The 16,600-nt window shown below is 34.8% G+C and overlaps 1 protein-coding gene across 1 annotated transcript; it reads left to right on the top strand.

Annotated features, from left to right (window-relative positions):
* Nucleotides 1-11,857: 11,857 nt before the first annotated feature.
* Nucleotides 11,858-13,799, top strand: LOC138336696 (cannabinoid receptor 1-like). Its single transcript, XM_069286243.1, has one exon. The coding sequence runs from the start codon at nt 12,146-12,148 to the stop codon at nt 13,100-13,102; it is 957 nt and encodes a 318-aa protein (XP_069142344.1). The 5' UTR covers nt 11,858-12,145; the 3' UTR covers nt 13,103-13,799.
* Nucleotides 13,800-16,600: the final 2,801 nt, after the last annotated feature.

Raw genomic sequence — 16,600 nt, 5'->3', positions numbered from 1 at the left:
TTTTTGTTCAGGAAAACATGTGGAAATTTTAAACGTTAAATCTTTACATATTTTACAGTCCAAGTGATATACTTCAGTATACTTTTTATTTTTTCTGAATTAAAAATGGTAATTGTAAAAAAATGATAACATGTAAAGTTTTAAATAAAAAATTTTATTTCAAACATTATTTGATATATTTGAAATTACGAAAATATCTATTTTAAATGTAAATCGATTAATCTTAAATTAAAACGAACAATACACGAAATTATATAACACTTGCATTTAAATAATGCATAAAAGCCATTTAATTAATTAAATATTTCGTCTTAAAAACCATTTATTTATCAACCTATCAGTAACCATTTCATGTTCAAATTTTATTCGAAAAAATTAATTTTAAAAATATTATTAAAACTCCATTTGAATGCCATTAACGGGTTATATGTCTAAACCATATTTTTTTCATAATTGCACATGAATTTAAACACCATAAATATTTATTGTTTAAACAATATTTTAAATAATATTTCAAATATTAAGGACACCCTGAATAATAGAAAAAGTGTGACTTTCTAGTCACTCCATTTGAAGAAGACATTTTTCAAGTCATAAAAAAGAAGACAATTTTCTAACAACAATTTGTAACCTCTGGAAATACTACTGTCAATGAAGACCTTGTTAAAATTTAGGTCAATTTTATTAGTAAATTTAATTTTTACAACATTCGAAAATAATTTCTATCAAATGTATTTTTAATTTTCATCAATTAAATGAATATAATTTTGTACCCTTGATCTTACCTGTGCTCCTCTGGCTTTTTCCTCATAAAGAGATTCTAAGTTTCTCCCTAATTCCGATATTCTTTCTTTCAGCATTTCATTTGGACTCTGATCGTTTTGTATTTGTAGATCAGCTAACTGTTTCTCCATGTGCCGTATCTTTACTGAATCACTTTTACTTCTATTCCTACAGTAATCTTATAGTCTTATGTTTGATAATTACTTTACAGTAATCCCAAAACTGGGCCTCCCCCATTTTAGAGCGCGGCCTGCTTTCTTTAAATCTTTTATCACATTTCTTAGTAACAAGCTAATTTCACGCGTGAACTAAAGCACGAAACACCAAAGTCTATACAAGTGGTAGTTTCTTTTTTTATTAACATAAAACACCAATTTAATGAACAGATTATGTTTATATAAATTTCAACTGCATAACGACCGTTCCGATTTTTCTCCACTGAAGACCAATACTCAGCAAATAAACAGAGACATGGAAAGGACATTTTTTTCTCCAGCCAAACATCCAACGTCAATGACAACATAATGTTATTTTCCATGGACAAAAGTTCTAATGACAAATCTGTTAAAACCCATTTTTTTACAATTTACAACAATACATGTCAAACCTCAAGGTTTCATTAAGTCAGAAAATGGTCACAACTCACGGACACTAACAAGTCATATGACTCGGAATGATTAATCTGACTTTGATTTTTTACATAAGTTATGCATTTGGTAGGTCACATGACTTAGACCATATTAAAGGTGAAAATCAAAGTCAGTTGACCTATAAAATTTTATATAACTTATGGTGAAATCAAAGTCATGTGACATATAATGGAAGGTGAAATGTGGTCTTTATGTTTTGGCGGAAATCAAAGTCACATGACCTATAAGTAATGGTGGAAATCAAACTCTTGTGATCCAAAAGGTGAAAATCACTTATAAGTTATGGTGGTAGTTTCTGATACACTGGTGTCATTGTTAACTTGTCACTATAATATGACAGGGTGTGTTGTTTGGTGTCTTGGTGGCATTTATCATTGAGATAGCACCATACAAGGATACACAGTACGAATATACCTTAGTCTCCCAACACATCCAACAGACCCCACACACACAACACATTTTATAGACGATAGTTTGTCCTTAAATGACACTAACTGTTAATAGGACATTCAGCCCAATCAATCAACCAACAAACGTTTATCCTTAGTAAACAACTCAGTTTGTTTTCTTTACGGTATATCTTATCTGTTTGTGTAAAATCCTATTTATGATTAAGTGTATAACTATATACATTTTTATGTTATCTGACCAAGAATGATGACCTATTGTTGTCATACGTCGTCCGTGCGCCGTCTGCCGTGCGTAAATTTTTCATTCAAATGACTTCTTCTCAATAACCGAACGTTGCAGGGACCGGATATTTGATCTATGAGATGAAGGGACTACTCAGTTTTTGGTAAATGATTGACCTTGGCCTTCATTCAAGGTCACAGGGGTCTAATAGGCTAAAATATTCAAACAACTTTTTGTGAGTACATAGGAGGCCTTGATACCTTATATTGGGCTTGTGACAAGCTGGGATGAAAGGCTACCAAGTTTGTTCAAATGAATGACCTTGATCTTCATTCTAGGTCACAGGGGTCAAAAAGGCTAAAATCTTTAAATGACAAAAAAAGAGCAGGGTACTCCTATTATGGCCTGTGGCATGCTGGGAAATTTGTTCAAATAGTTCAAGACGACTGTCTCAACTGCTCCATATGTTACGTTTGTGCTGAGCTCCCTACCTTTGCCCATTTTTCTGAACAAATTGCAAAAAGAGCATTCTAATCCAAGATTGAAACAAAATTAAATAGTATTGAAAACACTAAATGTAAACCTAAACTATGCGTGAACTATGTTAGCAGTTTAAATGGTCATAGAGATAATTATGATATTAAAATAATGAATTAAAGAATGTATACAAAATTTCTTCAGAATGTATGAAGAGTAATGCAAAATTGATGATCATTAACAAGAATACCAAATTTGAATTGAAACATAAAGATATTTAATTTTTTACACCATATTGCCCATCCTCTTGAATATTTCAAATTTCACAAGGATGACGCGATGATATCACACAGTTTCTGATGAGGGACATGCCAAAACATTTCTGTGCAATAGCAACTTCCTTGCGCGTGCGATGTACTTTCGCAAATTGTCGATCAAAGTAAATCCGCGAAAGATTACATATATCCGCGAAACCTTCATAATATATATTGACAGAAAATCCGTGAACTTGATTTGAAATGGAAATCGCGAAATGTAGTAACTGCGAAAGGAAATTGGTTTACACCAATATATAGGTTAGGTCAAAAATCACTAATTTGCACCTGTATTATATCTCAAATTTAGTTAATACTGTAATAGTGGAACGTTTGACCAAATTAACAGAACAGTACAATCCCGACCGGTAACTTTGATTAAACTAACAACGGGTATGGATATGGTATGTCTCGTCCAGAGATGAAAATCAAGAGGAGGCTTTCACATACTGTAAATTGAGATAGTTTGGATATGTGGTTATATTTTGGCTTATTAAGCGTTTGGCATGGACGCGCCAAAATATATCACGGCAAAATTTGACTACATAGCTATACAGCTATACAGAAGAGGACGAGAACTAGATTAAGTAGAATTGTATACAAAACGGAAACGTCTTAATAACCGGACATATAGTCACACCATTAAAGAAGACAATATGCTCAAGTCACACCATTAAAGAAGACAATTTGTTCAAGTCACACCATTAAAGAAAAATGTTCAAGTCACACCCTAAAAAAGACAATATGTTCAAGTCACACCCTTAAAGAAGACAATATGTTCAAGTCACACCATTAAAGAAGACAATATTGTTCTAGTCAGATTTCATTTAAGTAGACCGAACATTAAGTCAACACCATTTAAGAAGACAATTTGTTTCTAGTCACACCATTAAAGAAGGCAATATGTTCTAGTCACTCCGCCTCTATCTTTTAAGAAGAAAAACATATTCACATCACAAACCATTAAGAAAAACAATATGTTCAAGTCACACCATTAAAGAAGACAATATGTTCAAGTCACACCATTAATACAATTAAAGAAGTTCAAGCCACAAAATTTGTTAAAGTCAAGACAATCACGTTCAAGTCACACCATTAAAGAAGACAATATGTTCAAGTCACACAGTTAAAGAAAACAATATGTTCAAGTCACACCATTAAAGAAGACAATGTGTTCAACTCACACCATTAAAGAAGAAAATTTGTTCAGCGAGTACACAGATAAACCGAAAATGTTTTTCGATGACTGGTTCATTCATTTATGACGTTTTCCGTTGTGAAGTTAAGTCAATTATTTATATTTCATTCATTTGTTTAGATACACTAAATCAAGTCCCTAAACATAACCTTATCAAGTCCTTAATGGTTTCTAAGCTTTGCCAGAAAACTGTTGGGTTTTTTTCACCGAAATTCCATCATTAGATGAAGGTGTTGACCCCAATTACTACAACTTGACATTTCAGTGACGTCATCAGACATAATCCGGATTCCTTTCATGTCAGGATAATGGCTTCGTCTTTCATCCGTGGTATTTATAGACTTATCCACGTCTTAAATTGTAACTATAAATATTCTGGTGGCGGTGTGGTCCTTTCAGAACGTTTTTTAAAGGCTTCACAACTGACATATCTCTGGTTTGTGTCAGATATGTAAATGTTTTCTTCAAAAAATGAAAAAGTCCAATAAATCCAGCAGCAAAGGTTGTTGATCTATGTAGAAGATATACCCACCTGTCATTGACCGCAAAGCTGAGATCACGAGGGATAGAACAACCATATAGTCAACCATTAAGTTCCTCTTGTGTGTTGTTTTTTCAACTTTTCAACCTATGTGGATTACACTTTTGACCTGAAAAAAAATTGACATCAAATTGGCCTACATTTACCTGAGGACATTTTGCCTGTGTAATTGCGACAATTATTCAACTTTCCAGCTGTTTTTCTTTCTGCTTTTTTTTTTATAGTAACACACCTTCATAATGATCCCAATTAAATGGAAATGATTAAAATATATTAAAATATTACGCATGATAAATCTTGCAAATTGACAATCAGGTTTATTTTTCAAAAGGTTCTTTAAATGTCATTTTGAATGTTTTCATGCATAATGCTACAAAACAATTAAGAGGCCAAGAGAATAAAATCGTATTTATTGCATATATGAATTTATAATGCTTTCAAAAATGTATTAGATGTGTTCATTTGACCGATATTTTGAAATGCAAATTCGTGATAGCGCAGAAAGAATTGCTTAAGCATCCTGAATAATAGAAATAAACACATATCTTCCTTATCAAATTATCCCTATACAACTCCGCATGACTTAACATATATGCATTGTCATGTTAATTAATGTTATTAAGTGTTAATTTATATCTACCCCCACTCGTACAGGGCTTGTATATATGTCTAGATAATCTAGATAAATACTCCCATCGCCCCTCAATTAAGATAAATCAGTTTGCTTTAAATTTACAGCAAAAGTAAAATTACATGAATGTTTAACTGTATGTCTTAAACCGAACAATCAATAGAAATAAAACTTTCTAAAAAAGAAACCAAAATCTTCGAGTAATGCGATAAAATTCTCCACAGAAAGAATTTGCATTCACCAAGAAGTGTTTTCTAAAGTTGATTCTCAAATTTTAAGCAACATAAAATGTAATATATAACAGGACCAATAAATTACCAAAAATGTATAGAATAGAAATCGAAGCCAATCTTTTTTACTTTTCATTAAATTAGTTGTGGAAGAAAAATATAGGTAATCCAATATCGACTTCGATATGTGTATCAAAACTACCATATGGCATATTTACTACACCTATCTGGTAATGTTTCTGTAAGTGAACGTTTAAAAAAAGTTATACCCGCTGTCACAATAGATAAATCTTACTTTTCATTGCCTATATCGTTTAATGATTTAATGATACTTGCTGATGCTCTTTGGAAATTTATCTTCATCATTTATCACCTAATATCTTTGATGTATCTCCATCTTTTATTGACTGAACGCTGCCCTTCAGGTAAGGGGAGATAAATGTACCTGCTGTCCAAATTATCGTAAATGACAACTAGATTTAGGATCTTATCTTTTGTCATCTTCCGATCTGACTTTCTTCTTTCTAACGTCTCCCTTCACACTACCTTACTTTTGGCTTTGAGATGAGCAATTGGCCTGCAAGGAAGGTTCTGTGTTTCTGTTCTCAGGTTGGGGCTTACCCCATATCTTATGGTGAAAATCAAAATCATGTGACCCGTACCTTTAAGTTACGGGTCATCTGACTTCGATTTTCACATAAGTTGTGTGTCACATGACTTTGATTTTCACCATTAGTTATACATTTTGTAGGTCACATGACTTTGACTTTCGACATAATACTGTGAAAGTCAACGTCAGGTGACCTACAAAATATATAACTAATGGTAAAAATCAAAGTCATGTGACACATAACGTATGGTGAATATCAAAGTCAGTTGACCTATAAAATGTATATAACTTATGATGAAAATCAAAGTCATTTGACACACAGAATAAGGTGAAATGTGGTCTTTAAGTTTTGGCGGAAATCAAAGCCACATGACCTAAAAGTAATGGTGGAAATCAAACTCATGTGATCCAAAAGGTGAAAATCAGTTATACGTTATGGTGGTAGTTTCTGTGACACCGATGTCATTGTTGACTTGTCACTATAATATGACAGTGTGTGTTGTTTGGTGTCTTGGTGGCATTTATCATTGAGATAGCACCATACAAGGATACATAGTACGAATATACCTTAGTCTCCCAACACATCCAACAGACCCCACACACACAACACATTTTATAGACGATAGTTTGTCCTTAAATGGCCCTAGCTGTTAATAGGACATTAGGCCCAATCAATCAACAAACGTTTGTCCAGTAAACAACTCAGTTTGTTTTCTTTACGGTATATCTTATCTGTTTGTGTAAAATCCTACTTATGATTAAAGTGTATAACTATATACATTTTTAGATTATCTGACCTGAAGGGTCAGGATGACCTATTATTGTCATACGTCGTCCGTTCGCCGTCTGCCGTGCGTAAAGTTTTCATTCAAATGACTTCTTCTCAATAACCGAACGTTGCAGGGAACTGATATTTGATCTGTGAGATGAAGGGCTACTCAGTTTTTGGTAAATGATTGACCTTGGCCTTCATTCAAGGTCACAGGGGTCTAATAGGCTAAAATATTTAAACAACTTATTGTGAGTACATAGGAGGCCTTGATACTTTATATTGGGCTTGTGACAAGCTGGGATGAAAGGCTACCAAGTTTGTTCAAATGAATGACCTTGATCTTCATTCTAGGTCACAGGGGTCAAAAAGGCTAAAATCTTTAAATGACCTCTTCTTACGAGAAAAGAGCCCAGGGTACTCCTATTTGGCCTGTGGCATACTGGGAGGAAAGGCAAGCAAGTTTGTTCAAATAAATGACACAGGACTTCAAGACACAGTCTCAACTGCCTTATATGATACGTTATGTGGAGCTCCCTACCTATGTTTTCTGAACAAATTGCAAAAGCATTCTAATCAAGATTGAAACAAAACTAAATAGTATTGAAAACACTAAATATAAACCTAAATGCGTGAACTAATGTAGCAGTTAATCAAACAATGGTCATAAGAGATAATTAGATATTAAAATAATGAATTAAAGAATGTATACGCAAAATTTCTTCAGAATGTATGAAGAGAATGAAAAATTGATTCATTAACAAGAATACCAAATTTGAATTGAAACATAAAAATATTTAAATTTTTACACCATATTGCCCGCCCTCTTGAATATTTCAAATTCCACAAGGATGACGCGATGATATCACACAGTTTCTGATGAGGGGCATGCTAAAACATTTCTGTGCAATAACAACTTTCTTCCGCGTGCGATGTACTTTCTCAAATTTCAACTTTCTCAAAGTAGCAACCGCGAAAGAAAATTGGTTTACACAAATATATAGTTTAGGTCAAAAATCGCTATTTAGCACCTGTACTTTATCTCAAATTTAGTTAATACTGTAATAGTGGAACGTTTGACCAAATTAACAGAACAGTACAATCCCGACCGGTAACTTTGATTAAATTATCAACGGGTATGGATATGGTATGTCTCGTCCAGAGATGAAAATCAAGAGGAGGCTTTCACATACTGTAAATTGAGATAGTTTGGATGTGTGGTTATATTTTGGCTTAGCGTTTGGCATGGACGCGCCAAAATATATCACGCCTACATTTGACTACATAGCTATACAGCTATACAGAAGAGGACGAAAACTAGATTAAGTAGCATTGTATGCATAAGGAACGTCTTAATAACCGGATACCTAGTCACACAATTAAAGAAAACAATATGCTCAAGTCACACCATTAAAGAAGACAATATGCTCAAGTGACTAGTCACACCATTAAAGAAGACCAAAATGTTCAAGTCAGATCCTTAAAGAAGACAATATGTTCAAGTCCCACCATTAAAGAAGATAATATGTTCAAGTCACACCATTAAAGAAGACAATATGTTCAAGGCACACCATTAAAGAAGACAATACGTTCAAGTCACACCATTAAAGAAGACAATTTGTTCAAGGCATACCATTAAAGAAGACAATACGTTCAAGTCAGACCATTAAAGAAGCCAATTTGTTCAAGTTAGACCATTAAAGAAGATAATATGTTCAAGTCACACCATTAAAGAAAACAACATGTTCAAATCACACCATTAAAGAACACAATATGTTCAAGTCACACAATTAAAGAAGACAATATGTTCAAGTCACACCATTAAAGAAGACAATATGTTCAAGTCACACCATTAAAGAAGACAATATGTTCAAGTCACACCATTAAAGAAGACAATATGTTCAAATCACACCATTAAAGAAGACAATATGTTCAAGTCACACCATTTAAGAAGACAATATGTTCAAGTCACACCATTAAAGAAGATAATATGTTCAAGTCACACAATGAAAGAAAACAACATGTTCAAATCACACCATTAAAGAACACAATATGTTCAAGTCACACAATTAAAGAAGACAATATGTTCAAGTCACACCATTAAAGAAGACAATATGTTCAAGTCACACCATTAAAGAAGACAATATGTTCAAGTCACACCATTAAAGAAGACAATATGTTCAAGTCACACCATTAAAGAAGACAATATGTTCAAGTCACACAATGAAAGAAAACAACATGTTCAAATCACACCATTAAAGAACACAATATGTTCAAGTCACACAATTAAAGAAGACAATATGTTCAAGTCACACTATTAAAGAAGACAATATGTTCTAGTCACACCATTAAAGAACACAATATGTTCAAGTCACACAATTAAAGAAGACAATATGTTCAAGTCACACTCATTAAAGAAGACAATATGTTCAAGTCACACCATTAAAGAAGACAATATGTTCAAGTCACACCATTAAAGAAGACAATATGTTCAAGTCACACCATTAAAGAAGACAATTTGTTCAAGTCACACCATTAAAGAAGACAATATGTTCAAGTCACACAATGAAAGAAATCAACATGTTCAAATCCCACCATTAAAGAACACAATATGTTCAAGTCACACCACTAAAGAAGACAATATGTTCAAGTCACACTATTAAAGAAGACAATATGTTCTAGTCACACCATTAAAGAAGACAATATGTCCAAGTCACACCATTAAAGAAGATAATGTGTTCAAGTCACACCATTAATGAAGACAATTTGTTCAAGTCACACCGCTAAAGAAGAGAATATGTCCAAGTTACACCTATAAAGAAGATAATATGTTCTAGTCAATGGCCCTGCAGGTAGGGCGTTAGAATTGTACCTGCTGCCCCTATTGCATGATCGTAAAAGGTGACTAAATTTAGGCTCTTATCATCTCTCTTCTTCCTAACTGACTTTATCTTTCCTAATGCCTCCCTTGGCACCGCCTCACTTTTGGCCTTGAGTTGAGCGTTCGCCCCTGTGAGGAAGGCTCTGGGTTCTGTCCCCTGGCCGAGACACACCAAAGTCTATAAAAGTGGTAGTTTCTGCTCCTGCTTAGCGTTCAGCATACAGGGAGTGGGACGACTGGTTCGCCCGTTGTCAGTATAATGTGACCGGGTGGGGTGTGTTGCTTGGTGTCTTCGGCGGCATGCTTCAGTGATATAGCACTACAAAAAGGGCAACAGTTCCACTATACAAGAAGACACAACATGAATATACCGCAGCCTCCCAAAACACGCACCTCGCACAACACCGCATACATGGGAGGCCGTCCTTACATGACCATAGCTGTTAGTAGGACGTTAATTAATCAAACAAACAAAATCTAGTCACACCATTAAAGAATATAATATGTTCAAGTCACACCATTAACGAAGACAATATGTTCAAGTCACACCATTTAAGAAGATAATGTGTTCAAGTCACATCATTAAAGAAAACAATATGTTCAGCGAGTACATCGATTAAACGAATTTTTTGTGTGATAACTGGTTCATTTATTTATGACTTTTTAGTTCTAAGTCAGATATTTATATTTTATTTTCATGTTTAGATTCAAGTCAAGTCCCTAAACCTAACCTCATCAAGTCCTTTATGTTTTCTAGCCTTTGCCTGAAAACTGTTGTTTTTTTCACCGAAATTCCATCATTAGATGAAGGTGTTGACAGCAATTGCTACAACTTGTCATTTCAGTGACGTCATCAGACATAATCCGGATTCCTTTCATGTCAGGATAATGGCTTCGTCGTTTTTTTCTTTCATTCGTGATATTTATAGAATTATCTACGTCTTAAATTGTCCTATAACTATTCTGGTGGAGGTATGGTCCTTTCAGAACGATATTTTTAAAGGCTGACATTTCTCTAGTTGGTGTCAGATATGTAAATGTTTTCTTTTAAAAAATGAAAAAAAAGTCCAATAAATCCAGCAGCAAAGGTTATCGGTCTAAGATAGAACAGCAATATATTCTGTCAGTGATTTCCTCTTGTGTGTTTTTTTTAAACTTGTTCGTGCATTATCAACCTATGTGACTTACACGGGCAAAATATTTTCAGGTAAATTGACCTGAAAAATTTGACATGAAATTGACCTGCATTTACCTGAGGACATTTTGCCTGTGTAATTGCGACAATTGTTCAACTTTCCAGTTGTTTTTCTTTCTGTTTTTTTCCTCTCTCTTTTGGATAGTAACACACCTTCATAATCCCAACTACGTAATAAGTATTACAAAAGATGACGAGTGATCTTTCACAGAAACACCTGCATTCGTGATGTTTGTGTCAGGTGTCCCAGCATAAAACAATATGCCTTTTATATTTGATTTGTCTATTATCTTTTACTCAACCCTGTCATCAATCGCTGTAGAATCGGTATTTAACAAACTTATTTATTACCATGCGATTGACGGTACGTTTTTTCGCTATAATTCGGTAGTGTTTACTAACAGTAATATGATTGATAGTGCAGTGATATTGCCGATATTTGTTTATTGGTGTTGCACAATGAAAACGGGACATCGATATTTAGACTTTTTCATTAACCTAATTTCTTTGTTTCTTTCATTTTGTTGTTGTTCAGTTGTCATTGATATATACCATTGGCCTGGGGCTTTCCCTAGATACCTGTTAGTACATACGAACTTCTTGTCCACTAATTCGGTCGTCTTGTCCTTGTTACATTCTATGTTTATATTATAACGCATAATTACTATACTTTTCTCATAAATGTATCGGTTTAGTTTCATTTTCGTTGTGTACCAGTTTTTGACCATATGGAGAATGTGACCCATGCCCGTACAAAGTAATTAGTTCTGTGAGTATAAAAACAACGGTGAAATGAATGTATAACTACCATAACTCGTCCTCGTCCCAGAGATAATAAATTACACGTCACCGTATGGTGTGGTGTACTGTAAATACAACATATTTTACCTACACTCTCATTTTTCTTTGAGTTCTTTTGTGTTTCACGATAGGTATGGACCGTTAGAAAATAAGACCAGTTTCAAGGAATAGTAAGACAAATATCTGATACTATATGTGTCTTAAGCTTTCGTTGACTGAATCACAAAGGGGAATCAGTAGAAAACGCTTATTTGTTCCAAAGCAGAAAACGTTAATTTTCTTCCAAGGATTTCAAACATTTTGTGGATTTATATGAATTGAAGAAACCGTCATAAAACAGCATTGGTGAAAAGTCATGGAGCTTTATTTTAAATTTATCCAACAATTTTATCCATAAACTAGATTTGCTCTTCCGTGACTGTTTGAAGAACCATGGAGAACTTCAGCACGACTGTCAATAAGGACTTCTTCACTCATGGTGCGTGGGAAAACGAAGTTATAGCTGTAAGTCTGTCATTTTGTATCATATTCATCGTCTCTCTCATCTGCAATATCCTCGTCATCGTCACGTTTGTATCCCACCGTTGTCTGAGGACGGTTCATGATAAACTTATCATCTGTCTGGCCGCCATTAATCTTTTCACATCTACCGGAGTACCGTTCTATATGATTTACTCCGCTGCTCTTGACTACATCTCGGACCGGAAGTGGATGTGTCTAGTGGTGTTCTCTTTCCCTTATGGAGGTATTACATCATCACTTTTTGTGCACCTTGGATTAGCGGTTGATAGATATATTTGTATAGTGAACCCGTTTGTTCACAGGAAGATCAGGTCGCACCACGTGACTATATGGTGCCTAATATCAATAAGTTTTGGACTCTCGATATCCATACTTCCGGCCGTTGGCTGGAACCACTGGGATCAGTATCAAAGATGTGTCATTGAAGTGTTTCCAAGTTCGTTTTCGTTGATGTTGAAAGGTATCGCGTTGGTGATTTTGACGGCAAATGGAGTTATCCACATCCTTCTGCTTAGCATTGCACACAAACATTCAAAAAGGATAATCGGAGAGATACGTCACATCCAGCGACTGCATACGTCAGACAAGAAGAGCATGCACGTGAAAATGTTCAGTTCTACTGCAGTGGTGACAGTATTTATTCTGTGTGGCGTGTCCACACTGTGCTGGCTTCCGATTCTAGTGATGACTGGGTTCTACCACCTACCAAACATGGACCCTCTCCAGAAGATCATGCTGTCACAGATCCTCTTCATGCCTATTCTACTTAACACGTGTCTCAGTCCGATCATATACGTCACGCGGAATAAACACTTTCAGAACGCTCTCAAGGCCGTTATACTGAGACGAAAACATGCCTGCTTCTGAACTTTCTGTTTCTTGTGTTCAGGCAAATTGCCAAATCTTAACAACTGCAAAATGACATCTTAATACATATAATTATGTATCAATCTGCCTCATGCATTTCCATACTTGGCCATCAGGCCACCGTTCTACACCTAAGTGCTCGTCATCTGTATAGTCGTATTTATATAAACATTACACAACTTTGTGTGCATTATTACCTAATTTTCTTTGGAATACATAGATCATGATATAAGATATATAATACATACCTTAACCTGTGATGTAATTATGTAAACATCATATTCTATTTCATTTAGAATGTGGAGAGTTGTAATGCTATCAATATAAACATAAAACTGTTATCAACAATCAGGTTTTTGATATTTCCTAAATTGCAGAGTTACTCATACTAGAAACTTGCAAATATAGGTATGTAAGCTTATTGTTATCCATGAAGTGTTTTCTTTTAAAAACTGTAAACGATTTCTTGTGGTATTGGAAGGTAGAGAATATTGTGACCGAGAGTGATTTTATATCGACCTACATCAACCACGTGTCACCACCCGGACAAAGCATAGGGTAATGTCAATATCATCGTGTATATGTTGTCCACTACATGGTATTGAAAAAAATATGCCAGATCTAGGTCAAACGTAGTGCAATGTACTATACTATGTCAATACCTTTGTCATGGCTTTGTCGACTTCTAGTCTTAGTAAACGTGTCAATATCTGACTAAATCTTGGCTTTGTCGACTTCTAGTCTTAGTAAACAGATCTATATCTGACTAAATCTTGACTTTGTCGACTTCTAGTCTTAGTAAACGTGTCAATATCTGACTAAATCTTGGCTTTGTCGACTTCTAGTCATAGTTAACGTGTCAATATCTGACAAAATCTTGGCTTTTTTGACTTCTAGTCTTAGTAAACGTGTCAATATCTAACTAAATCTTGGCTTTGTCGACTTCTAGTCTAAGTAAACGTGTCAATATCTGACTAAATCTTGGCTTTGTCGACTTCTAGTCTTAGTAAACGTGTCAATATCTGACTAAATCTTGGCTTTGTCGACTTCTAGTCTTAGTAAACGTGTCACTATCTGACTAAATCTTGGCTTTGTCGACTTCTAGTCTTAGTAAACGTGTCAATATCTGACTAAATCTTGGCTTTGTCGACTTCTAGTCTTAGTAAACGTGTCACTATCTGACTAAATCTTGGCTTTGTCGACTTCTAATCTTAGTAAACGTGTCAATATCTGACTAAATCTTGGCTTTGTCGACTTCTTCTAGTCTAAGTAAACGTGTAAATATCTGACTAAATCTTGGCTTTGTCGACTTCTAGTCTTAATTAACGTGATAATATCTGACTAAATCTTGGCTTTGTCAACTTCTAGTCTAAGTAAACGTGTCAATATCTGACTAAAATCTTGGCTTTGTCGACTTATAGTCTTAGCAAACGTGTCAATATCTGACTAAATCTTGGCTTTGTCGACTTCTAGTCTAAGTAAACGTGTCAATATCTGACTAAATCTTGGCTTTGTCGACTTCTAGTCTTAGTTAACGTGTCAATATCTGACTAAATCTTGGCTTTGTCGACTTCTAGTCTTAGTAAACGTGTCAATATCTGACTAAATCTTGGCTTTGTCGACTTCTAGTCTAAGCAAACGTGTCAATATCTGACTAAATCTTGGCTTTGTCGACTTCTAGTCTTAGTAAACGTGTCAATATCTGACTAAATCTTGGCTTTGTCGACTTCTTGTCCTAGTAAACGTGTCAATATCTGACTAAATCTTGGCTTTGTCGACTTCTAGTCTTAGTAAACGTGTCAATATCTGACTGAATCTTGGCTTTGTCGACTTCTAGTCTTAGCAAACATGTCACTATCTGACTAAATCTTGGCTTTGTCGACTTCTAGTCTAAGTAAACGTGTCAATATCTGACTAAAATCTTGGCTTTGTCGACTTCTAGTCTTAGCAAACGTGTCAATATCTGACTAAATCTTGGCTTTGTCGACTTCTAGTCTTAGTTAACGTGTCAATATCTGACTAAATCTTGGCTTTGTCGACTTCTAGTCTTAGTAAACGTGTCAATATCTGACTAAATCTTGGCTTTGTCGACTTCTAGTCTAAGCAAACGTGTCAATATCTGACTAAATCTTGGCTTTGTCGACTTCTAGTCTTAGTAAACGTGTCAATATCTGACTAAATCTTGGCTTTGTCGACTTCTAGTCTTAGCAAACGTGTCAATATCTGACTAAATCTTGGCTTTGTCGACTTCTTGTCCTAGTAAACGTGTCAATATCTGACTAAATCTTGACTTTGTCGACTTCTAGTCTTAGTAAACGTGTCAATATCTGACTGAATCTTGGCTTTGTCGACTTCTAGTCTAAGCAAACATGTCACTATCTGACTAAATCTTGGCTTTGTCGACTTCTAGTCTTAGTAAACGTGTCAATATCTGACTAAATCTTGGCTTTGTCGACTTCTAGTCTTAGTAAACGTGTCAATATCTGACTAAATCTTGGCTTTGTCGACTTCTAGTCTTAGTAAACGTGTCAATATCTGACTAAATCTTGGCTTTGTCGACTTCTAGTCTAAGTAAACGTGTCAATATCTGACTAAAAATCTTGGCTTTGTCGACTTCTAGTCTAAGTAAACGTGTCAATATCTGACTAAATCTTGGCTTTGTCGACTTCTAGTCTTAGTAAACGTGTCACTATCTGACTAAATCTTGGCTTTGTCGACTTCTAGTCTTAGTAAACGTGTCAATATCTGACTAAATCTTGGCTTTGTCGACTTCTAGTCTTAGTAAACGTGTCAATATCTGACAAAATCTTGGCTTTGTCGACTTCTAGTCTTAGTAAACGTGTCACCATCTGACTAAATCTTGGCTTTGTCGACTTCTAGTCTTAGTAAACGTGTCAATATCTGACTAAATCTTGGCTTTGTCGACTTCTAGTCTAAGTAAACGTGTCAATATCTGACTAAATCTTGGCTTTGTCGACTTCTAGTCTTAGCAAACGTGTCAATAGCTGACTAAATCTTGGCTTTATCGACTTCTAGTCTTAGCAAACGTGTCAATATCTGACTAAATCTTGGCTTTGTCGACTTCTAGTCTTAGCAAACGTGTCAATATCTGACTAAATCTTGGCTTTGTCGACTTCTAGTCTTAGTAAACGTGTCAATATCTGACTAAATCTTGGCTTTGTCGACTTCTAGTCTTAGTAAACGTGTCAATATCTGACTAAATCTTGGCTTTGTCGACTTCTAGTCTAAGTAAACGTGTCAATATCTGACTAAATCTTGGCTTTGTCGACTTCTAGTCTTAGCAAACGTGTCAATATCTGACTAAATCTTGGCTTTATCGACTTCTAGTCTTAGCAAACGTGTCAATATCTGACTAAATCTTGGCTTTGTCGACTTCTAGTCTTAGCAAACGTGTCAATATCTGACTAAATCTTGGCTTTGTCGACTTCTAGTCTTAGCTAACGTGTCAATATCTGACTAAATCTTGGCTTTGTCGAC

This window comes from Argopecten irradians, chromosome 12, assembly GCF_041381155.1.
Source record: "Argopecten irradians isolate NY chromosome 12, Ai_NY, whole genome shotgun sequence".
Taxonomy (NCBI): Eukaryota; Metazoa; Mollusca; class Bivalvia; order Pectinida; family Pectinidae; genus Argopecten; species Argopecten irradians.
The sequence above is the reverse complement of the archived record's forward strand: the minus strand, read 5'-3'. Positions and strand labels throughout refer to the sequence as shown.

Coding starts and splice junctions, on each gene's coding strand:
- LOC138336696 (XM_069286243.1), top strand. CDS start 12,146: ATGGAGAACTTCAGCACGACTGTCAATAAGGACTTCTTCACTCATGGT.